At 24.9% G+C, this 26,746-nt stretch overlaps 3 protein-coding genes across 6 annotated transcripts in view; 1 reads left to right on the forward strand and 2 right to left on the reverse strand.

Annotated features, from left to right (window-relative positions):
* Positions 1-1,841: 1,841 nt before the first annotated feature.
* Positions 1,842-17,941, reverse strand: LOC126908587 (uncharacterized). Of its 3 annotated transcripts, XM_050690792.1 has the most exons (11): positions 17,094-17,937; positions 13,106-13,418; positions 12,920-13,000; positions 12,618-12,696; positions 10,372-10,556; positions 6,389-6,687; positions 5,695-6,208; positions 5,510-5,588; positions 5,104-5,279; positions 4,625-4,793; positions 1,842-3,284 (listed from the first exon to the last, which is right to left on the reverse strand). In XM_050690792.1, exons 1-11 carry the CDS (start codon positions 17,433-17,435, stop codon positions 3,014-3,016), a joined length of 2,508 nt encoding a protein of 835 aa, XP_050546749.1. In that variant the 5' UTR covers positions 17,436-17,937; the 3' UTR covers positions 1,842-3,013. The 3 variants fall into 3 exon arrangements, with proteins under 3 accessions (XP_050546749.1, XP_050546748.1, XP_050546750.1); XM_050690791.1 differs by having other exon boundaries at positions 12,920-13,418; positions 17,094-17,938; XM_050690793.1 differs by having other exon boundaries at positions 3,005-3,210; positions 12,920-13,418; positions 17,094-17,941.
* A 1,950-nt stretch (positions 17,942-19,891) lies between these two features.
* Positions 19,892-26,037, forward strand: LOC126908590 (phosphoserine phosphatase). Of its 2 annotated transcripts, XM_050690800.1 has the most exons (6): positions 19,892-20,222; positions 21,434-21,581; positions 23,450-23,584; positions 23,686-23,831; positions 23,912-24,073; positions 25,818-26,037. In XM_050690800.1, the coding sequence occupies exons 2-6, from the start codon at positions 21,442-21,444 to the stop codon at positions 25,904-25,906; spliced, it is 672 nt and encodes a 223-aa protein (XP_050546757.1). In that variant the 5' UTR covers positions 19,892-20,222; positions 21,434-21,441; the 3' UTR covers positions 25,907-26,037. The 2 variants fall into 2 exon arrangements, with proteins under 2 accessions (XP_050546757.1, XP_050546758.1); XM_050690801.1 differs by lacking the exons at positions 19,892-20,222; positions 21,434-21,581 and adding an exon at positions 21,651-22,204.
* LOC126908589 (repetitive organellar protein-like) overlaps positions 23,915-26,746 on the reverse strand; it is a 47,803-nt gene continuing 44,971 nt past the window's right edge. Inside the window, exon 15 of the mRNA XM_050690798.1 lies at positions 23,915-24,150. The gene's annotated coding sequence lies outside the window, so the exon portion shown is untranslated. The remainder of the gene's footprint in view (positions 24,151-26,746) is intronic.

Raw genomic sequence — 26,746 nt, forward strand, 5'->3', positions numbered from 1 at the left:
CAATAAAATTCCTAATAGTCTTATTTTTCATGATAAAATAAAATATTTCACTTTTATATTTTAAACTTCAGTTAAAATTTTTAATAGTAATATTTTAACATAATTACCGAATGAATTCTACATCAGTTCTAATTAATAATTTGATAGAAAATTATTTGTTTTTTAGGAAGTTAGTAGTTTTAGGGATGTTAAATGTAATTTCCCCTAATTTAAAAAATATTTTTATAAAATTATTACTGCAAATGTTCAAAATATTTAGCTAAGCACCAATAATATTTATGCCAATGGTTATTTATCGTTAGATTAGCATTCACTGTAAAACACAATGACCTATAAGACAAAAACAAATAAACGAGTACATTCCATGAACGATTTAAAATAAAATACATTAGATTATCCTTTACCTTTAACAGTGATAAAATTGTTATATTTGGGTACGAATATTCGATATTTTATGTCAAACATACACTAATTATTCTATGCTATACGATTAGTGACATCAAATTTAGACATTCATGGGATATTTAAAACAAAAATTGACATTTCAAAAGGATATCTATATCTGTCTACTTCTCACTGATGAAACTTTTGAACGATTTCACATAGAAGTTATCTCTGTCTCACTTATTTTTAATAAATTTTAATAAAACAAATACAATATAAATAACTACTGCTGAAGTCCCAGTGGAATTAGGCGTAGGTTTTTGTATAATGCATACCGTTGACATGATAGTGTTAGAATCCATCATGCTGTGCCCGTAAGTTTTTTGTTAGCTTTCAAGCTGAGAAGGTATTAATTTTACTATGATGTGTTTTTTTTTTTTTGTGTCTGTTATCACTTTTTCTCAGCTCTCGCCGAATCGATTTTTTTCAATAATATGTCAAAAGATCACAAATCGTATCTAGTCGAAGACATTACCCTCAAAAATTGAAAAAACTTCCCTCGTTCCCCGTAAAAGGGGGAAACATCCAAAAAAATATCAAATTTAGAATTCGCTAATTTTCGAAATTTTTTTTACTTAAAACACTATAACTTTTTCAAAAATGACTAAATTAATATAATTTTTTTTATAGATGCATGATGTTTTTACTTATCATTTAGTATATTTATTTTATAAATTTGACCCTTTACCTGCTCACAGGAGATAATTCAAAATGACAATTTTTTCACCAAAAATTAATTTTTTCAACTTGACATTTGAAATTGTTCCGGAAAGTCTGTCACTTATATATATATATCTTAAATTAAAGCTAATGTAACTTTATCATGGAAAAAATAAATTCGGACATTATTTTGTCTTCACGGTGAAAATGGCTTCCAAATGCTATTTTTGTTTGAAAATTCTTGATTTTATATTTTACATTTTTAACTTTATAATGCTATAACTTTTTGAAAAGTGTATGGATCAACATAATTTTTTTATGAGAAATAATATTTTTCAAAAATCCCTTTTTCATTCGACATACTTTATTTTAATCAGGATATTAATAAGGAACTAGCAGATCATGTAGCTTTTGGAATAATCCACCAATTTTTTAAAATTAAACACTATCTAATGATTTGCATCGAAGCGTTTTTTTTTTATAGTGATTTTAATCACTGTCAGATATTATTATACTTAATCCAACTATGCCACGACCCCCCTGTGCTGGGGTTTTTTTTTTATTATTTAACTGGACCTTCACAAAATTTAAGCTTACCCAAAATAATTTAGTTACAGAATAAGAAATATTAATTAAACTTGTAATTTTTAGCTATTTATTTCATCCAAAATAGGATACTCAAAGCTACGTACAATAATGTAATAACATAATAACAAAATAAAAGAGAGAAAATGAAATCCACATACTTAGTGTATTTTATTAAGAATTTTTTTTTGATATTAAATTAATCACATGTATTTATTACAAGATGATTCAAATGAAGAGATTAAATAAATGACTTAGGGGGTTGACATTATGTATTATTTAGCGTAAAAAAAAATAATTTACAACTAAAAAAGTAGCAAATATTTAATATCCATTATGTACAAGAAAAATATGTAAAATTTATGTAAACAAATCAATAAGTAAAAAGTGTATAATAGTTATTATCATAGGCATAGTAGAGAGCAGGCTACGCCTCCTAAAAGTTGTCATAGCCCCTCACAATTAAAACAAATTTAGGGTGGGGAAAAATCAACTTACTTAAAATCTCACTTAAAACTTTTCATAAATGTGTGTAAATGGTTATTCTTTATATTCAGTATTAAATTTTGGTTCAATAAAAATTTATCTAGAATTATACAAACATCTTATTGACTATTTTTATGAAAACATTAAAATTATTACACTAACAAACACTTTTTAATAATTGTTTACATTTTCATGTAAAAAATAAACTTTGGTCCTGATATAACTGAATGAATCTTAAAATTATGCTTCTAAATCTTAAAATAGAATAAAATACACATTATGACAATACATATCTTAAAGAACTTGCATTATTATATAAATGACAGAAATTTTTTAATTTTGATGTGATCACTATAAAATTATTTTATAAATGTAAATTAATAAATGAAAACTAGAGAGTGGATTCATATGCATTTATTAATTTTGTTTGAGCCATTTTAAAAGGACTCAGTTTGTGCAAATTTGTTGATGGAACATACAGTAGTGTAGAAATATTTATCATTTTAGAATGGAATATGTCCCGTAATCAACTTCAACGCTATAACTACAGTTAGATCACATTACTAAGTTTTCAAGCCTATTAATACAATATTTTACTGGATGATGATGTGTTTTTGGAATAACTTAACAAAATTTATAAATTTATAAAAATCCACATTCTAATGGAAACTAATAACAAGGTATTTTAAGCCTAAAAATAGTTGCAGTGAATTATCAAAATCAGCTAATAATGTTAACTATGATGACTAATTATTTGGGAATACATGAAACACAAATATTAGATAAATGTGAAAATATGAGATACATTAAATCTAAAAATATAGAAAAAATCATGCATTTACAAGCTTTGCATGTCAACTAAATTAGAATCTGTAATGGCTGTGATATTTAAATGAGTGTTGCGTTCTGTTTTTGAAATAAAATTTTTTTTTATTAGTTTCATCACTTTTTTGTTACACACAAAAATATAAAATATTAGTAATCCTTGTGATGCATTTCCAATGTCTGTTAGGCGCCAAATAGGATGATGTTGACCTGAAGCCCAAGAAAATATATCTGTGAGCCAATTTAATCCCATAATGAAAAAAAGTTTAAAATATAAGGTGAACCTACAAAAAATATGCATATTTCATTAACAAATATAAAGTGGAATAGGGGGAAAATGTTTAATACCTTTGGGTTATAGTGATCATATAGCTTTAAAAAATACCTTTACAGTATACTTGGTGTGATGTAAAATCAAAAATTTTGTATTTAAATAGCAATTATAATTTAATCACTTTGAATTGAAATAAAGATCTAACACCAAATTTTTTATGAGAATGCTTAGATAGATGAGTGGGGTTACTAGAGGGATAGAAAAATGAATAAACATATAAGAGGAAGTATAGGTGTAGCATCAATTGTGAATCATGAATATTGAATATTTAAAAAATTAATATTGAAGGAAGAAAAGGTAGAAGAAGACGAAAATGAGATAGAGGGATGTTATTGAATGAAATATGAGGACAGATGATGCGAGTGTAAATGATGTGGAAGATTGTGTTAAGTAGAAGTTTAGGATAAGGATAGACGACCCCATGTAGTTGGGATTAAGGCGAAGTAAAAGAAGATCTAACTTCAAATTTTAAATTCTTTTAAAAGACAAATAATATGTGTATTTTTTACATATATTTCATTTATTCTGCTTATTTATTATAATTAAATGAGTTAAATTAATTTATAAAATAATTTATTTTATTTGGAATTAGACCAATTGTTTTTTTTATTTTGAAATTGGACTCCTGTTCTAACAAAAATGAAAAAAAAATAAAGTTTTATTTGTTTTAGGATTTTCCTAAATATTCAAATATTTGTTTGGATAAAAAATATAACACATTTAATCAAAATAATATTTTGATAATATCGCTGCACTTAATAGTAATTATCAAAATTAAAATAAAAAATAATAATTACATTAAAAAATGATACACATAGAAAAACCATTTTGCATAATACTAAATAGGACCTAAACAATAACATTGTTCTATTAAGATATCAAATGATGTTCCCAACTATAGGTAGGTAATTTTAACTTTTGTTCTTAATACTTTTTAAAATAACTTTTTTTCATTATTTATGTAATTGAATTTATAGTTATTTTAATCTTGTTCTACTCCATGCAAAGGACAATTTTTTTTTTATTATTATTTTCATTTAAAACTTTAAAAATTAATTACTTAGAGAAATAAAACATAATTTTGATAATATGTAGAATAAAAATATTATCTTAAAAATATTAAACTGATAGTTTAAAAAATTTAATATAAATATATTTTTAAAGAGTTCAAGATCTCTAAAGTTTTAGGAAAGATATGAGGTCAGTTTTGCTCCACTTTTCCTTTATTTTTATCATAAAATATACTTCTACAAAAATACACAATACGAATATTGTATTTTATCAGTGTACCTTATTGTTTTTTTGTTTTTATTTGAATCGCTTTCTGATCCTTGAAGTATTTTTGAATTTTTTATTTGTGTAACCATGATTAGAACAGCAGTATATATAAACATTAATAAATTACTAGTCAACAAAATTCCAATAGGTCCATAATAATACAAAAGTTCTGCGGTTTTTGCTAAAATTAATAATAAGAATATTACCTTAATGTTTGTACTTTAATTTCAATTTATTTAGCAATAATAAAATATTAATTTTACTAAATATTTTTTTTCAGTAAATATTAAAATATAAAATGTTAGTTTTTTTTTATAGAAAATATTAACTGCTTCTGTGTAAATTTTATTTTGTCATTAACACTATAATTAGTAATTTAAATTAAGAGTCAGCTAGAATAAAAACAAAATCAAAATGATGTTGGTAATTAAGCAATTATTAAAAAATTTCAGCAATAAATCATACCGAATAATTAAGTTTTAAATACTTACAATAAAACCAACATCCTTTTCTTCCAAATTGTGGTCTTAAAGTAGCTTTAACTATATTTGATGATAATTCAATTGACAGTGTAACAATTAAAATTATGATTGGACAACCCCAAGCATAAATGGAATAAAATATAAACTGTCTTGAATCTCGCTCTTTAGTATGTATTCTTATTAATCTATAACCAATGATTAAAAATAAGTTACAATACATGTAATTTAATTTTTAAACAGATCTCATAAATTTTTTTACCCCTTATTAAACATTTCTGTTACACCACTGAATTTAGATGTTTTTAAAAAATATATTCTTACTTATTATTATACTAATAATTACAATGTATTAAAAATCTAATTGATAATTTAAGTGAAAGTATATAATATTGGGGTTAAGTAATACTATAGTCACCTGAATGTCCGCCATAAATCTAAACACATAACATTTAACCAGAAAAAACTAGCCAAGAATGAAAATTGAAATGTAAGTGCTAAAAAATATAATATATTTTACAAATTAATAATAATAATAAAAAAAATATTTGTTTATAGTTTTTTTTTTTTAATTTGTAAATATCTAAGCAAAAATGATCAAACCTATTACTATGCAAATATGTTGTGGTTTTTTAAAAGGGTCGGTTGAAGCTATAAACAAGTTTATATATGACAAAGAAAGAGATCCGACATAACACATAAGGTTCTTGCCATGTAAATTTCTTAATTCCCTAATAAGGGAATATACTAAGAAAGTAGCAAAACAACATATAAGAGATAGAATCAAAGCTACCCTTGAAATGATAGTCATTACAAAAGATTTTTTGTTTTTTTGTACATTCTTGATAGTTAAGTTTTCTGATTTTTTACATACTAATGGCAGAACTCGAAAACTTGAATCATAAATATAATCCATACAATAAAGTTGATCTGAAATTTTATCACCATTTTGTTGTATTAATAGACCAGTATTTGTAATATTAAAATAATCATTGGTTTTTTTCTGTGGTTCTAGTACATAAAGGCTGGTATTACACTTTGGTTTTCCGTAAAGAATATGAAATCTGTTTTCTTCATGTTCTCCAATAAAACCAAATGCATTAACAAATTTTGGGATCTGAAAATAACATTTTGAAGTAAATTATACAGAAATGAGATGATTTATGATTTAATTTATAAATTATAATTTATTTATTTAATGAATAATAATGGGAAAAGTTTTTTGATATTTGAACAAGGTAAAGCAGTTAATTTTAATTGAACATTTTCTAATTTGATTGATTATTATTTCACTTACTTTAAAAGTAGGATATGTTGATTCGTTTCGTTTTATGCATCCATTAGGCCCATATATACTATTATTTCTACAACACTTACGAAAACACTGTTCTACTTCACAAATACAGAGTTTATATCCTGACTTGACTTTACGGTATGCTGATTTTGGATAAGTTTTTGGCTGCTGGTCTTTAGTCCATAGTGCGTCACCCATTAATGTGACATTGTCCAGTGGAAGTACTAACGTCTTATTCATCTTGCACCACGTTGAGCTGTTATTAAAATTTCCATTTCCAAAAATGTTTGAAATTGATATTACTACAAAAAATAATAATAACGTGTAAGAATTGTACATTATAAAACTAAAATTGAAAGCCAAATTAATATTGATCAACTTTAAATTGTAATCGGCATCACGTGACCTATATGTATGTTTTGATTAAGTTAACGTGATATTGAAGTGTTATTTAAATTTGTATAGGTAAATGGAGATTAAACAATTCGAAAAAATATATCGTAGCATTTTGTTTCAGTATTATTATCTCATGAAACGCTAAACTCCCTCTAATATTTCTTACTAACCTGATCAGCTACCTAACATAAGATAAACGTCCTGTGGCGTTCACAAAGAATTACTCAACCTGTACCTATGTACTGGTTATAATTATATATGAATAGTGAAACTTTCATTGCATTTTGAATCAATGCCATTAAAACTAACAGACTCATTTCCACAGACCCACAAGGTCATTTCATTAAATATATTTTAATAATATGATTTTTTTTTTATTTAATAAAATTACTAAAAGAATATTTCATGAACATAATTTTAAATATACACTTAACATCGTTATTTCAGGTAATTTTTTTTAAGTCAAATATTTCAATGACAAAGTGAATAAATGTACAAAAAATGAAAATGCATATCTTAATTAAAATGAATTATTTGATTATAAATAATAATAGCAAGTAATAGTTTTTTTTATTAAATTTTAACTATTTATTCTTCTTCTAATTAATAAATCAAACAAATTACAAAAGGAATAGGTAGTAAAACCTTTTTCCTCTTTCTTGTTATGAAAGGCAACCAGACTTCTAACAAACTTATGATTTAAATATAAATTGTTTTAAAATATTAAATACATTTTTATTAAAATTAAACATAAATGATATAAAAAAAAAATTGTAACATAACTATAATCTAATGATATGTATACATATCAATAGTATGTAAAATCTACAATTAGTGAAATAATGATTCGGGTACCAATTATGGTTCATGTAAATTTAAAATTCCGACTAAAAAAAAATAAAAGTAAAGGTACCGAAACCAGTAATAACCAGTTATTGAAAATTTAGGCCAATAAAGTTTTTTTGCAAAAAAAAGCCTTATTTAGTTAATTATAATTCTTGATGTTTCAATTATTAGGTACATTGTAAATGTGTCAACTTTATATTTTAATGACAACATACATATTTACTTAGATCATATAATAAGAATTTATCGAATTAAGCAAATGAGTGGGTCGACAACAACTTTTGACCCATTATTTTAGAAGTTATTACAATTTTAAAATATTGACTAGAGGTGTGACAATATTAATCATCAGACATTTCTCGTCGTCATCCCTCCTATCGCCTTGATGTAAAAATGTTAATAACTTTCTAAGTACTAGTCCAACAAGGTTTATAAGTTATATTATTTATTACAATTTAAAACCTTGCTGGTCTAAAAGTTGTTATCGACCATTTTCTTAATTTGATCATTTTTAATTTATAAGCTAATTAAATATGTCTGTTATCATCTAAAAAATAAAGTTGACTACTTCATAAGGTATAAGGGATTAATAGAAAAAGTAATTAATAACTAATAAATCAAAAAATATAAGAAACTGAAAAATCCTTGCTTCTGTGTAATATATTTTTGAAAACATAATAAATGTGTATCAATTACAAATATAAAGTAAATATATTAATTTTAATGATTATGCGATTTGATGTGTTGGGACGTGGTGTGATGCAGTGCATCATTCAGTCGCTGCCTTAACGATGATGTTCAGCTGTATTATTTGCTGTTGATTCCCGGGTGGTCATGTATTCGGAAGCTTTTGTCCACATACTAGTTTCCTCAGCCATAATGAGGTTGGGTCAGATTGACATCCGATGTAAAAATCTTTTTAACTCATAAGGTAGAACTAACTCCATATAAAATAGAGGTTAAAGAGATGATAAATACAATTGATGTCTTATCGCATCACATGATGAAACAGAAATGGTTCATCTAACATGCTGATACGCGTATTTATTTTCTTTATTTCTCATATTTTAGTACTTTCGTACTAATATTATCGTATTATCATTTACGTATCAACTACGTTACATACAAGCTCATAAAATGGTCTAATTTGACTTCTTAAGTAAGGCTGTACGCTAGTGCCTTAATATTACTTAAAATATTGATTTTTACCTTTCAAGGATGTTGAAACATTAAAATACTTTTTGAATCAATTTGAAAGATTTATTATATCTAATTCCAAGTTCCAAAAATATATTATTTGATATTTAGTTTCTTTTTTAATAAATTTAAAACTCGTTTATTACACACGCAAATACCAAATATCAACAATCCTTGCATCGCATTTCCAAAATCTGTCAATAACCATATAGAATTGATAAAATTACAATATGATGATAATACTTCTGCTAGCCAGTTAACTCCCATAACTATATAAAGTTTCAGATGTAATAAGTATCTATGAAATTTGAATAATCGATTAGTATTTAATCAAAATTAAACAAATTTATTGATTTACCTTTGATTATGATAATCTATTCTTCTTTTGCTGTTAGATCTTACTTCCAAACAAACTGATCGTTTTATTTGACTTTCAATATTTTTGGAAGTTTTAATGAACATCACTAAGTTACTTAATAGTATGATAGAAATAGGACCATAGAAATAAATTAGCTTTGCTAACTTGGCTAAAAAATATTTAATATAAATACACATATTGTTATTTAAGACAGTATAATAATTCCTCTTGTTACTTAAGAATTGTTATCTAAGAATTTGTACAATATTAAAAAGTATCTGTAGAGTTATAAATTAATAATTTCTGTTTAAAATTTTTTTAATAAAAGAGTTTCTGGTTTTAAATTTAAAAAAGTTAAAATGTAGGCATTGCTGTTCTTAAGCGTGGACCAATTTTTTTTGTGCATAAATGTTGTGGAAAACTTAGGCTTAGTTCATTTTTAATTTTCCTGATTTTCTTTACAAAGTTGGCTAAAAATCATGTATTTGAAAAGTTTATAAAAATGTTGATACTCTTCCATGTTTCTTTAGATGAAAATAAACATATCGTTTGCTCTTTTTAAAAACTTTCAAAAATATTATATTATACATAAATAACATAATATTTTTAAAAGATATTCACTAAGATATGATAAATCTGATAATTGTTGATCCAATAATCATTTTACTGTATTTTTTTTTTTTTTTACAATTTTTGTATTTTTGGAGACTGCGTTAAAAGCATAATTTGTATTTTATTTAAAATTTTAAAATAGTTATTTTTTTTTTTTTTTTTTACAAACAATTTGATGGATTGATAACAACTTAAAAAAAAGTATTTATTTAAAATAAAAAGGTAATTTAAAAGCTCTTATCCAGGTATATTTTAAAACTCCATCTTATACAAATATTTCTATTATGTAATTAATACAATTTAAGATGTTAACGTTTTAAAATCTATTAAATTAAAAGAAATTTAACTTTTAAAAGAAGCTGAAATAAAAAATTCTAATGGAAAAAATATTGTTTAAAGAAATTGCTAATGTATCTCAATTATTATATATATTTTTTGCTAAAATATTAGATAAATATTTTAATTTATTAAATAGTTTTGTAAAATTATGTTGTACTTTTATTTTTCATTAAACATAAATTATGCAATATAATTATTAAAATTATAAAAATACTTATACTCTAATTATCATACTTACAATAAAACCAGCAATTTTCTCTTCCGAATTCTGGTCGAATAATTGATTTTGGTATATGTGGAGACAACTCTATGTATAAAGAAATGATTGATATAGCACTTGGACAACCCCAAGCATAAATTGAATGTTTTGTAAATTTCTCATATTGAATTTTTTTTCCGTTTTCTCTAAGTGGTTTACAGTTACTAAACGTATTCATGTAAATTTTTTACATTTTTAATTAAAATGTTGAAAATGATTTCATTAAATTGTAATCAGGGCCTGCACNTCAAATATTTCAATGACAAAGTGAATAAATGTACAAAAAATGAAAATGCATGTCTTAATTAAAATGAATTATTTGATTATAAATAATAATAGCAAGTAATAGTTTTTTTTATTAAATTTTAACTATTTATTCTTCTTCTAATTAATAAATCAAACAAATTACAAAAGGAATAGGTAGTAAAACCTTTTTCCTCTTTCTTGTTATGAAAGGCAACCAGACTTCTAACAAACTTATGATTTAAATATAAATTGTTTTAAAATATTAAATACATTTTTATTAAAATTAAACATAAATGATATAAAAAAAAAATTGTAACATAACTATAATCTAATGATATGTATACATATCAATAGTATGTAAAATCTACAATTAGTGAAATAATGATTCGGGTACCAATTATGGTTCATGTAAATTTAAAATTCCGACTAAAAAAAAATAAAAGTAAAGGTACCGAAACCAGTAATAACCAGTTATTGAAAATTTAGGCCAATAAAGTTTTTTTGCAAAAAAAAGCCTTATTTAGTTAATTATAATTCTTGATGTTTCAATTATTAGGTACATTGTAAATGTGTCAACTTTATATTTTAATGACAACATACATATTTACTTAGATCATATAATAAGAATTTATCGAATTAAGCAAATGAGTGGGTCGACAACAACTTTTGACCCATTATTTTAGAAGTTCTTACAATTTTAAAATATTGACTAGAGGTGTGACAATATTAATCATCAGACATTTCTCGTCGTCATCCCTCCTATCGCCTTGATGTAAAAATGTTAATAACTTTCTAAGTACTAGTCCAACAAGGTTTATAAGTTATATTATTTATTACAATTTAAAACCTTGCTGGTCTAAAAGTTGTTATCGACCATTTTCTTAATTTGATCATTTTTAATTTATAAGCTAATTAAATATGTCTGTTATCATCTAAAAAATAAAGTTGACTACTTCATAAGGTATAAGGGATTAATAGAAAAAGTAATTAATAACTAATAAATCAAAAAATATAAGAAACTGAAAAATCCTTGCTTCTGTGTAATATATTTTTGAAAACATAATAAATGTGTATCAATTACAAATATAAAGTAAATATATTAATTTTAATGATTATGCGATTTGATGTGTTGGGACGTGGTGTGATGCAGTGCATCATTCAGTCGCTGCCTTAACGATGATGTTCAGCTGTATTATTTGCTGTTGATTCCCGGGTGGTCATGTATTCGGAAGCTTTTGTCCACATACTAGTTTCCTCAGCCATAATGAGGTTGGGTCAGATTGACATCCGATGTAAAAATCTTTTTAACTCATAAGGTAGAACTAACTCCATATAAAATAGAGGTTAAAGAGATGATAAATACAATTGATGTCTTATCGCATCACATGATGAAACAGAAATGGTTCATCTAACATGCTGATACGCGTATTTATTTTCTTTATTTCTCATATTTTAGTACTTTCGTACTAATATTATCGTATTATCATTTACGTATCATCTACGTTACATACAAGCTCATAAAATGGTCTAATTTGACTTCTTAAGTAAGGCTGTACGCTAGTGCCTTAATATTACTTAAAATATTGATTTTTACCTTTCAAGGATGTTGAAACATTAAAATATTTTTTGAATCAATTTGAAAGATTTATTATATCTGATTCCAAGTTCCAAAAATATATTATTTGATATTTAGTTTCTTTTTTAATAAATTTAAAACTCGTTTATTACACACGCAAATACCAAATATCAACAATCCTTGCATCGCATTTCCAAAATCTGTCAATAACCATATAGAATTGATAAAATTACNCTTTTTTTTTTTAATTAAAATAAATTTTAACAACTCCTCTAAATCGTTTTACATGATTTCTAGCGTCGGCCCTGTTTATAATATTATAATTTAAAGCTCGTTGTAATTTGATTACTATAATATTAGTAATTTATACTAGTAGTAAAAATGATAATTGTTTTCAATTTACCTAAATGTCTGCCATAAATCGAAACACATGACATTTAACCAAAAAAAACTGGCTAAAAAAGCAAATTGTACAATGTATGCTAAAACAAAAGTAACAATTACTCTAAATAAGTATACCTAATCAGAGTATTCCAAAATTGAATGGTATACTCATTAAAATTTGAAATACAATATAGTTTAATATTCATTGATGTATTTAACTCGGTCATAAATAAAAAATTAATTATTTTAAAATTTGAATAAACTAAAATAAATAAACGTGATTCAAAACGTTTATAATAATTATAATTACTTAGATCTTACCTAATACGTGACAAACGATTTGGTGAAGTTGGAAGAAATTAATTTGAATTAAAATTAAGCCTGAATATGCTATAAAAAGTGCTGCAACATGACACATCAAAGACTTTCCATATACATTTCTTAATTCACTTATAAGAGCATAAATTAAAAATGTAGTGAATAGAAACGGTAGAGATAATAACATACCAACTGTGAAAACTAAATTTATTTGTATAGAGTCGTCTACAAGATCATCTTTAGGCTGGAAGCATACTAAAGGTAAGACTCGAAAATTTGAGCTGAGAAAAGATTCTACACAGTATTGATCTGTTTCTACTGGCTTATTATTAGTACTTTTTATTAACAAACCAGTTTGAGATATATGAAAAATATCTGTACTTTTGTTATATGGATTTAATCTATATTTGCTTTTGAGACATTTTGGTCTTCCATAAACTATATGAAAATGACTCTCGTTATATTCTTCCATGAAACCTGACCCATTTATAGACTTTGGCACCTACATCAACAATTTCACAAAAATTAAAATTAGAGTTCAAAATTTTTAACTAAATATTTAATTTATTTACGATGTTGGTTTAATTAAATTATGCGATACATAACTAAATTGTCCCATGATATATGTTATGTAGTATGTATTAATGTATAATGTAGTTTCGAACCAAAATAGTAAACAAAACTTGTAAATTTAAGTTCTAAAAAACACCAAAATATGTAGTAAAATATGCAAAATTACAGACATTTTTTTTTAAAAATAATTTATTTATTGTATAAAATTTAATATTAAAGAAATGCTTTTTCATTTTAACAAAAAAAGAGAGATTAAATTGTTTAATTTACATAAGTAGATTTATTTTTCTCTTATCTTCTGGTGTTTTTACTAAAATTAAAAAATGGTTGTATTTTTGAAAAAAAAATTACATTTGTTTATTTATTCGAATTACACTAATAATTAAGTTAGAAGTAGTATTTTAACTTATAACAAGTTAACTTATAATAAAAAGTATTATGAAGTATAAAATAGATTTGTACAATTTAAACAATCATTTTGTCATCATGGTATAAAAGAATAAAATAAAAAGAACAATGTAATACTATAAACAAAATTATTTAAAAAAAAAACACTATTTTTATTAAAACTTTTTTGTTGCTAAATATACATAAATATGTTCTAAAAACGTAAAATATATAATATTGGTAAGAAATTATGACATACGCATAATAACATTTTGTCTGTGAAAAAAGTTATTTTTATCGAATCAGAATATTAATTCGCCCTTTTCTAACAACTATTTAATCATTCCGAGCCCTGGTAATAAACAATGGTAAAATTAGGAAGAAGTAATAGAACTACTAATTCTCGTGTTTCTAAATCATACCACAGTTGATAACTGGCAGTTACGATTATAACTGCGTTATAATTTATTTATAATCTCAATAAAGTAATGTTTAATGGACTCGTACAACGCAAAATAATAAGTTAAGAAAATTACATTAAATTTGTTTAAAATAGGTTATAGTGAGCTTTGTAGTGACTATTACATTTAGTCACTTAGGAAATATAATAACTAAAGTATATTTTTGTACATGTGCACTCAAAAAAAAACCCCAATCAAAATTGAAAGAGAAATTTTATCAAGGGTTTATGATAATGTTTTATTAATACGAACAAAATAACTATTCTTATAAATAATTATTGTTCAAGACAAGAAAAAAAAATATCATATTGATAAATATATCGTAGCGACCAAAACATATGCAACGAATATTCTCGAATGTTCTCGTTATCAAAAACCTTCGAGAAACTTCGATAACGCCATAAGATAACCTACGCGGGTATAGAATATTCTAGAATTAGCGAGAGCCTTATCGGAGCTCTATATATATATCGGAAGAATCAGTCAGTTCAGTTAGTTCAGTTCAGACTGTCTAGTCCGCGATACGCTACACGACCGCTACACCCCGCCGCTGTTGTCATCGTGTATTATGTTTACTTCGATTATTTTATTTTTCCTTACTGTATATACATATATTTTCTTTTAGTGTTTATACGTCTATTTTCGTGTTATAATTTTGTTTAATAAAAGTCTACCGCCATTTAAATAATTGTGTGTTGTAAGATATAACCCACAATATCATTGATTCAATAGTAATGATATATTTATCAAATTGAACAATGAATTTATTATATAGATCGAGGTTTTTCTCTGGGTGTGGGTAGACTAAAATGTTATTATTACTGAATGTTATATCTTTCTTGATAAATTATTAGACAGTTTCTAGAATAATTCACTATAAAAAGAAAATCATTAGTTTTTATTAACGCTTTTCACATTTAACTATAAGTTTAAAATATCTATGGCACAATAATAGCTTCAAACTATTTAAAAAAAAAAAAATGTTGACATACAGCATATTAAACTAATCAAAAATTAATTAAGTCAGCTATGGATGATTTTATTGAAAAAAAAATTATGTGTAAAAATTATTAATTCAAATAAAAAATAAATAATAGTCCACATAATTATATTATTATTATTAAATAAATTAAATTAATTATTGGATAACAATATTATTATTAAGCGATAGAAGTGGGGTGAGCATAGGGGAATCGAAGATTAAAGAAATTAAATTTGCAGATGATTAAGCTATAGTTTCAGGATCGGCAAGAGCACACAAAGAAATGGTAAATAAAATAAATTGTATAGCAAAAAATATAATATGAAAATAAACGCCAGCAAAACTAAAACAATGATGATTGCAGAAACAAAGATACGGACAGAAATTTTAGCACATGGAAATATATTGGAACAGGTGAACCGTTTTTGCTACTTAGGGCAAACGATCACAGATGATGTAAAAATGGAAAGTAGGAGAAGAATTGGAATGGCGAAGATTGCATTTACGAAAAAAAAACATTTCCTACTATCAAAGAAGATAAACATTACACTCAGAAAAGGGATACTGAAGATATACGTATAGCCTAAAGCAGTATACTCAGCGAAGACATGGACATACAACAAAAATGAAGAAGAATCGATAAAAGCATTTGAGATTTGGTGCTATCGACTTATGTAAAAGATTAACTGGGTAGATAGAATATTAAATGATCATGTTCTACAACAAGTAAATGAGGAAAGGACAATGATAGATAACATAAAAAGCAGAAAATTACAATGGCTAGGACATACTCTGAGTCATGCTAGTCCTATATAAGTAGTACTTGATGGAATAATACCTGCGAGAAAAGGAAGAGTAAGACCTAGAGCTAATTTCATATTACAGATATGCGGAGAACTGAGCCTAAAATATGTTGATATTAAAAGGAATATAAGACAGGAAGGAATGGAGAATTATAGGAAGGCAACACCAGTCGGAAGACTGAGAAACCTAAAAAAGAAGAATAGTCAACATGCATATTTGTTTATATAAAAACGTAAATAAATAAAGAGTGCATGTAAAATAAATTTGAGGTGTGGTAACTTTCTTTAATATACTAATTTGAACTATGTAGTATGTTTTAAAAACTTGTTAGTCATTAAAACAGTGTATTTTTCTTATTGAGCAATAAAAAGTGTATGAACTGTTTAATATTTATTCTAATGAAATGTTATAGCTAACGTTCGGTACACCAAATTAATGCAGTAGTTTAATATAAGTAATTACGTAAACATATTAGACTCGAGATTTCTATTATAAACGGTGTAAATGTAAATATATTTTTACATAATTAACAACATAAAATATACTATAGTTTCTTAACAACATGTTAGATTTTTAGAATAGTCAATTTAATTAATGAATAATGTAATATTACCATTTAACTAAAAACTAAATTAAATTTAAGAAAAATTTAAATTATGAAATTTACACAAACCCGAGGGGGGAGAAATCTGACATATTTATAATATATATATATATATTCAAAGGACCAAATTTTTAAATTTAAGTAATTGTTCAAATAACACCAGTACGTATAAAAAAAAATAATTGTCATTTAACACAATAATGTTTTTGCTATTAACATCAGATATCATGAATATCTTAAAAAAAGCATTAGATAAAAATGTTTGTTACAAAAGTGCAGATTTTAACTGTTCAACGATAATTTATTTGAGTACACTATACTAATATTAAGTAAGTAATATAGATATAATTTGAATAAATTACTTACTCTAAAAGTGAAATTAATGGAATCGTCCAATACTTTACACTCGTTATGCACATAAAATTCATTTTCCTTGCAACATTTATACACACACGATTCGACAGCACAAATACACAATTCAAAACCCACATCAACCTTACGGTAAGTTGATTTCGAATATTTTTTAGATGATTCCCCATTAGTCCATATGATTGAGTCGTTTTTTAAAGTAACGTTATTGTAAGGTACTATTAGGGTGTTATTCATTTTGCACCATGTATATTTATTTTCTGTGATCACTGTTGATGTTAAAATTGCGATGATTAATACCCGTATAGTTTTGTTCATATCAGTAGCAAATTTAAACATTCATTATTCTCTAAATGGAAATATTTAGAAAGTAAACGACTCCTTATAAATTATTGTTCAGCTCGTAATTCAATATGTACACAAACAAATATCGAATGTGTTGTTGTCTTTCTTTGTATTTGAAGGTTTATAAGAATATCATTATCGTATTCCTTTATTATACTGCCACATTCATCATCATACGAACTAAGGTACTAAAATTTAACCCAATAGTAGTTAACCTCTGTTGATACAAATCATTGTTTTACCAATTCCAATAAAACTTCTTAATACAATAATGTTACATTATTTCTTTTTCTAGAACTTTTTTAAGAGAAAACATTTATATAACGTTATTAAATTTAAATTTTTACTAGTAAAATGTTGTTAGAGCACATGTACATTCAATATTTAAGAACCGGTACGCACAACACACTCAACCACGTTTTAACAGTAAATGAATTCAATGATGATCGAGGGATTCCTTGAAAAAAACATTATCCCTCCCCATCACTAAAAACAGGTCAGTTCTGTGTCGTGCAGTCTGGCAAACGAATGCTAAAATAAAAAAAATATATAATTTGCTCCCCAGACAGCAAAGAAATATGGTAAAAATATTTTGAAAACGTGTTTTAAAAACATTTAAATATGGTGACCTTATTTTATTATAGTATTCTGTTCTATATTTTTTAACATTTTAACAACGTGTTCAAAATATCTGGTTGCAGAAAATTTAACATTTTAACTATAATTATTTGAAATATTTTAACAGAGTTATATTGTATAGTCGAATATTTTTGAGGAAATATTTTTCATCAATATTTAAGTAATATTTAAAAGGATATTTACCATTACTAAACATTTAAATAATAAATAACTTATAGAGTACATGAGATTGTATTTAGAATTTGTTCTTTATCTTTCTATCAAGAACCAAATTATTGATAAAAACAAACTTCCAGATTTATATTTTTAATACATATTAGGTATATTGTTAAGTTTGCCACGAACTACAGAAAACCTTCATAAATTAAAAATGAAATTTTAAATAGATGAAATCAACAAATATTATAAAATAAGTAACAAAAAACTTTATTAGCACTTTATCAATTGATAAATATATTATTTATATATTATTATTCTAATTATATTATGTATAATTTTAACTATAAATTTTAAAAAGTATTTCTCTCCTTAAAACCCCCATAAGAGTACTTTCTTTTAAATAATTGTCATAAAAAAATGTTTTTGAGATTAAGTTTCAAACTTATCTTGATAATTCAGTTACCAACAAGTGTTTTAAAACAACCTTTAGTTTACAGCATTATTAAGCACTATGGAAAATATGTATAGTCAAGTAATATTATAATATTAGAGTAAACTGACACTCGACATCCGTAGGTGCTTTTTAAAAACATATAAATAAGAAATATATAATGATTAATACAATATATAATATAATTATTTATATATAAATAAATAAATAATGACCAAGAAAGATCATTATTACAGAATAGAACATTTTATAGGGTCTGTGTTTACCTACTAGCCACGCTACTGCACATTAAATGCAGTAGAGTATTTAAAAATATTACGCCTCTATAAAATAAAGAAAAAAGCCTATGAATCAAATTATTCAACAATATAATCGTAAAAAAGTTGATTAAATAGACATAGAATATTTGATGCTGTTTTAATATTAAATATTTATATTTTTAACATAGTTAAGCTTTTAGAATCGAAAAATAATAGATGGTTAAATCAATGGATGTTTTTCTTATCTAACAATCTAAACTGTTTTCATATATTTAATATAAAATTGTATGTTTAAATAATTAATAATATTTTTTAAATTTTCCTGAAAACCGTATTAATACGGTATTCACTAATTGAATTCATTTAGAACTGTACTTAAATAATTGCCACAATTTGAATTACTAGAGGGTGCTACATAAATAGAAAATAGGGTCTCATGTTAAAAATAATTATATACAGTACCACAGCACATTTTTTGATCTAGGGGAGAGTGATCCCTACTAAATTACTAACTAATATATATTGTTTGGTGTTAAGAAAAACACGAATTTATTTATTTATCATTAATGTACTCGAAATGCTTAAAAGAAACTTTATAAATGATTTATGTAACGAGCCCTGGCCATTATACCAGCTTTTCTATACACATTCTGACAAAAGAATAGAATTAATAAGTTGTGATATAAATAAATAATGTCTTAATTTCGTATCAGTTTGACTTATATTGATCAATAAATGATTATATAGTCGAACTGATTCAGTTGAATAAATTGCAGTCGCGTTGTGTCATTTGTGTCTAATGCGTTGGTAATACTGTTCGGTTATTAGGATGAATGACCGAAAACATGATCAGTTCATTCAATATGCTATTCCTCCTAAAATTAATGTTTTTTTTAACTTGACCTATAGTTTAATGTCATATTGGCAGTGTTCAATAGAGACTTAAAACTTGGTCACTTCAGGTTTTAAATTTTGATTACAGTTCACATGCGCAGTTGTACCGCATGTCTATCATATGGTGATAATCGATTGAGTTAGTTGCTCGTCTGAATTCGTCGCCGGTGTAAGTTATTCGTGTTCAATATTTCTTGTTACTTTTTCAACAAGTATTATTAATTAAAATTTATGCGTGTTTTATACTATTCAATTACATTGGTTCAGTGTTAATCTATTTTTTAAGTCCGTGTTATATCGCACAAGTGAAAACAAATATATCCACTATAATATATAACAGCTCAAAAAATAATCAACCAAAATCTACTATAAATAACGGTAATTAAATTTTTCTTGAAAAAAATTATAATTGTCATATTTTTTGTTTACGTTTAATGTTAGTACAATTTTTTATAGTTTTAAAATCTTAAGTATGCAATTCGCTTTTAGATACTACAGAAGTATTTAAAAATTCAATAATAATAAAAAATTAAGTGTTAATACATTAACTTTCTTTATGTATTAAAAATATGCTTTTAAATTATAGTTTAATTTTAATTATAATGACGAAACACAAACAATTGTATAGTTAAAAATTGATCACTTACATTAAATATATCATAATATAAGTCACTTTGTTGTCATATTTTTTGAATTTTTTTTTTAAATAAAATAAGAGATAAAATCTTAGAAACGAGATGATCTCAATAATTTTCAAAAAAAAAAGTAAAAAATGATGTGGAAATAATTAAACTTTTACAATGATAATGAATTTTAGTTAACGTCATGCGAACATATAATTTGTAATTTTGTATAATTTATACATATGTTTTTGACACATAGATCAGTGCACACAGTTACCTCAAATTTACTGCGTCATTATATCCTAACTTGATTATTATAAGATTAAAAATTACTGTAGTAATTTGAATTTTTATCCTATTAATTTTTTAATTGAATTATTACAAGTGTTGTCTTAGCTCATATTTTGGCCTCTGATATATAATTTACAATTAACTTGAGGTATTTAGACATTTAGGACCCACTGGCTAATTTTTTTTAGACGCTCCTTTGAGCAAAAAAAAAAAGGTCTTAATTAGTAGAATCGTAACCACAATACATAGTTTTTTCGGGATTTAGTAAAACATGACAAGCGCAATATATAGGCGACAAATTTTTACGTAATATCAGAATATCACAGTGATTCGTAAAAATTGGCCACCCCCTAAAATGAATTATAAATTTGTCGCCGGGGGCAAAAGGTAACAAATGCCCCTTCTCCCAAATCCAACCATATGGGTCGCTATATTGAAAAATATCTTTGGCAATAGCCTTTAAACCTTGTAGCCAAAATGTGTTTTAATGTATATGAGTAATACTAATAAATGACTTTTAACTTTGTTTAATTTATGTAAGTTAAATAAGAGATAAAATTATAACGATTGGCCATAGTATACATATAAAACAATTATTAATAAATGAGTTATAAACGAAGAATATATTTCATATCACTATGATACCAATATTAAGATTTTATACTTCATTTATAGATTAAAAAATGACAGATCCAGATGCAGTGAAAACGATTTGGCGTGAAGCAGATGCTGTCTGTTTTGATGTAGACTCAACGGTTATTCAGGAAGAAGCCATTGACGAATTAGCTAAATTCTGTGGAAAAGGATCAGAAGTTCAACAATTGTGCGTGAATTATTATTTTTTATTCTATATTACAATTAATTCTAGTGAATGAATATTACTTATATCATAGGCATTGGTAGAAATTCGGGTTGAGTGTAAATTAGGCCTGTATTAATTGAATAGATAGAACTATTTAAGTACTTTAAAAATACGTGATCTCGATAAATAATTAATTCTGATTACGTTGGAGGTGATTGGTAAATGAGTAAATAATAAAATGTTTGACTATACGTAAATACTTAAATAAACACTTAAAATAAAATAAAGTATCAAGTACATAAAAAGTTATAATTATCAACCACACGCGACGATCGTCTGGACTTGGACCAACATAGATTCAGCAGTAAGCTCAAAACCCAAATTATTAAAACAATTAATAATTCAGTATAAGTATAATTCAGTACAGTTAAACGTCTCCTTCACTAACAAATAACAGTACAAAATATTTAAAAAACTACGAGAACACATAGTCACATTAAATCTAATAAAATTAATATGAAATAAAAGACAATATTATGTTGTTGGTAGAATAAATGCAGACTTAGGATAAAGAAAGACAGTAATGGAATATCAGTCAGGACACTAAATTGCAGTAAAAATATGTATCGGCGTAATATCTTTTTGTAAGTCGGCTCTTAAATGTATGGAACATTAAACCATATCTTGATTATTGGCACTAGATTATGATAGATCTAGTAGTTTATTTTAAATTTAGTTCATTATTACAGTTGTTTTACATTTTTTTAGTTAATATATTTTGTTGTTTATGTTATATTATTTGATTTATCTGCTTAATTATGAGTTTTTGTGTTTATTAAAATGATAAATAATAATTTTTTTTTTACGTTTTTTGTACTTTTCTAAATACTAAATTGCGTTAAGGATGTTCACAGGGATAAAAATATACCACCTCCCTATGATGAAATTGTTTGTAATAAATATATATTTTTATCGTCTTTTCAATAAAGTATTTTTAAATGTAATTTTTATCGGTATTTAATAACTTTTAAAATAATTTTCAATTTCCTATTTAAGTTATTATAATGTTTTATTTAAAAGTGTGACTACAATGTCATATCAATATAATTATTGTCACAAATTCCTTATAATTAGTACAAATTATGAAATGTAAAAAAGAATGCGTTTCAATTAGTTAGTTAATACAGGCGTTTCAAGCAGTATTTTGAGTTTTAATTGATTTGCAGTCTACTGTTAATTTTTAATTAATTGTTTAACAGTTTCATGAATTTTATTTTAGTAACTAGAATAATTAAAGTTATTTATTTATTTCAATCTCCCATAAAACATTTATTTTCTGTCAATAAAAATAGAAAATAAAATAGTATCCTATTAAAAACTATACTAAAATAGTCATAATTATAATGTCCTTATTAAGTACATAAATTATTAATAAAGTTTGAAGGTTATAAATGATAGTTGAACGAAGTTATATTTAATGGACTTTTATTAGTGACTTCAAACATTCAATTATTAAATGAACATTTTCATAAATATCAATAAAAATATTTACTATTTAAATATAACATATCCATAGAATTCCTAACATATTATCTGTAATGGATCCAGCACTTTTTTATTTTCCTTTCTCACGAGTAAGAAAACAGTAGTAGTAAAAAGCGCCACAACTTCGTTTCTATCTAATTCTTAAATTTTTTTTTTATACAAGAGAGTGGGATAAAAAAAAACATAGAATCTAATCTTATTCCCTATGCGGAATAAATAATTTGATATTGAGTGATATTATTTTCGAAGTAACGTGAACAATTTTACATATTACGTGGAACTGTTCAATAACTTTAACATATTATTTTTTAATATTTGTAAATAAATAAAAAATAATTTTATAGAACAAACAGCGCAATGTCTGGAAATATGGATTTTAGAGAAGCTCTAGCAGCTAGATTACAAATTATTCAACCATCGTTACAACAAATCCGGGATTTTATTAAAAACCATCCATTCCATTTAACACCCGGAATCAAGTACATTGAATGATACTGCACGTTTTAACATAGCAAATGATATATTTATTGTAACTGATATTTACTTAAAAATTAATTTATTATTTTCATTTGTTCTCTAGTGATCTTGTTGAAAAGTTACAACAAAAAAACATACCTGTGTATTTAATATCTGGTGGTTTTCGAGGGTTAATAGGACCAATAGCAATTGAACTCAGCATTCCGCTTCAACATATTTATGCAAACAAACTTAAATTTTTTATGAATGGTAATTATAAATCTTGTTTTAGTAATGAATATTTTAAACTTTGTAATATATTATACATTAATTAAATTATGTCCAAAAAGGCGATTATGCTGGATTTGATGAAAAAGAACCTACTTCAAAAAATGGTGGCAAGGCTGAAGTGATAACATTGTTGAAAGAAAAATATGGTTACACTAAACTCGTTATGATTGGAGATGGTATTACTGATTTGGAAGCATGCCCTCCAGCTAATGCATTTATTGGTGTGTTATATTATATTACGTTTGATATTGAAGCAAAATAACATACCTTAATGTATTAAGCACTCTTAAAAAAATGCCTGAAATTTCACATACATATACTAGAAGTTTTTAACGTGTACAATTTAAGGGAAAATTTTGATTAATAGTGATAAAATGTTATATTTGGGTACGAATATTCGATATTTTATGTCAAACATACACTAATTATTCTATGCTATTACGATTAGTGACATCAAAATGAAACATCAAATTTAGACATTCATGGGATATCTAAAACAAAAATTGACATTTCAAAAGGATATCTATATCTGTCTACTTCTCACTGATGAAACTTAACGATTTCACATAGAAGTTATCTCTGTCTCACTTATTTTTAATAAATTTTAATAAAACAAATACAATATAAATAACTACTGCTGAAGTCCCAGTGGAATTAGGCGTAGGTTTTTGTATAATGCATACCGTTGACATGATAGTGTTAGAATCCATCATGATGTGCCCGTAATTTTTTTGTTAGCTTTTAAGCTGAGAAGGTATTAATTTTACTATAATGTGTTTTTTTTTTTTGTGTGTGTCTGTTATCACTTTTTCTCAGCTCTCGCCGAATCGATTTCTTTCAATAATATGTCAAAAGATCACAAATCGTATCTAGTCGAAGACATTACCCTCAAAAATTGAAAAAACTTCCCTCGTTCCCCGTAAAAGGGGGAAACCTCCAAAAAAATATCAAATTTAGAATTCGCTAATTTTCGAAATTTTTTTTACTTAAAACACCATAACTTTTTCAAAAATGACTAAATCAATATAATTTTTTTTATAGATGCATGATGTTTTTACTTATCATTTAGTATATTTATTTTATAAATTTGACCCTTTACCTGCTCACAGGAGATAATACAAAATGACAATTTTTTCAACTTGACATTTGAAATTGTTCCGGAAAGTCTGTCACTTTTATATATATATCTTAAATTAAAGCTAAAGTAATATACTTTATCATGGAAAAAATAAATTCGGACTTTATTTTGTCTTCGCGGTGAAAATGGCTTCCAAATGCTATTTTTGTTTGAAAATTCTCGATTTTGTATTTTACATTTTTACCTTTATAATACTATAACTTTTTGAAAAATGTATGAATCAATACAATTGTTTATGAGAAATAATATTTTTTAATAATCCCTTTTTCATTCAACATACTTTATCTTAATCAGGTTATTAATAAGGAACTAGCAGATCATGTAGCTTTTAGAATAATCCACCAATTTTTTTAAATTAAACACTATCTAACGATTTGCATCAAAGCGTTTTTTATGATAGTGATTTTAATCACTGTCAGATATCATTATACTTGACCCAACTATTCCACATCCTCACTGTGCTGAGTTTTTTTGTTTAATATTACATGAATTATTATTGTTGATCACATTTGTTACCTCGCATAACTGGTATTAAAACATCTGTGTGATCTCCATTTTTTAACGTATAGAAATAACTTTGCGAAATTTCTGAAAAGGATAGCATAGACATCTCGGCGACTATCATAGAATTTAAATGACACTATATTGTAACATCACACCTCCCAAGGCAATATCATTGCGATATCTTTGAGATTAATTTTTTCACACAATGTTGTGTGAAAAAATTCTTTGGGAATTTCTTATAGTGTGTATATAATTTAATAAAATGTCTTATTTATGAAACTTTCATAATTATCAATTTGATAGGATATTCTTTTTTGTTTCAGGCTTTGGTGGCAATAAAGTACGAGAAGAAGTGAAATCAAAATCAAAGTGGTTTGTTGAGAGCTTTCAGGATCTTGTCGAGGCCTTATAACTCATTCTTCTTATTATTTATAAAATATTTTTATTGAAATTATTTCATAGTTTATTATAATGTTAAAAAAATATATGTCGTGCTACAAATAAAATTATGATTGTGAATAAATCAACATACAAAATATAAAACTTTCAAACAACTTAATTAAATTAAAATGGTTTAAAACCTTAAAAACAATCTGCAATTTTTCACATATACCAAAATAGAATTATATATATTTATACATAATATGTATGTAAAATTTTTGATAATCTAGAGATAAAAATGATATATTTGTATACAAATATTACCATTTTTTTGTAAAAACTTTACTATTTATATACAGGGTGGCCCACTACTCACTGACAACTTAAATAACTTTTGATCCAGTTAATATTTTTAGTTGATTTTTTTTTTAAATAATAGTTAGACGTTAGACCTATAGCTATATCTCAATAATTAATTTTTTTACATTTTATTAAAAATATTAATTATTTTTAAATTTTAAATAAAATGTAAAAAAAAAATCTAAGATAGCAATTTTGTAGAGTAGAATTTAAGAAAAATTTTAGTAAAAAAATATCTTATTAATATTCAGTAGTAAATATTCTGTAGCGTTTTGAAGTTTGTGAAAATTTGAATTTTCATGTACTATTTTACGGTATTAAACATTGAAATACAATATACTTTTGAATGAGAGTGATAAGTAATAATTGCCTTATCCAATTTCTTATCATGGTATTTATGCCAAGTTTGTAATGTATACACACTATCATCATATGTATACACAGTAATCATGAAAAGATAGCGTGTTCTTCTGTCCTTATCTCAATATGATGATATACATATGATGATAGT

The sequence above is a fragment of the Daktulosphaira vitifoliae genome, unplaced genomic scaffold (assembly GCF_025091365.1).
Source record: "Daktulosphaira vitifoliae isolate Bord-2020 unplaced genomic scaffold, ASM2509136v1 Scaffold_5, whole genome shotgun sequence".
NCBI lineage: Eukaryota > Metazoa > Arthropoda > Insecta > Hemiptera > Phylloxeridae > Daktulosphaira > Daktulosphaira vitifoliae.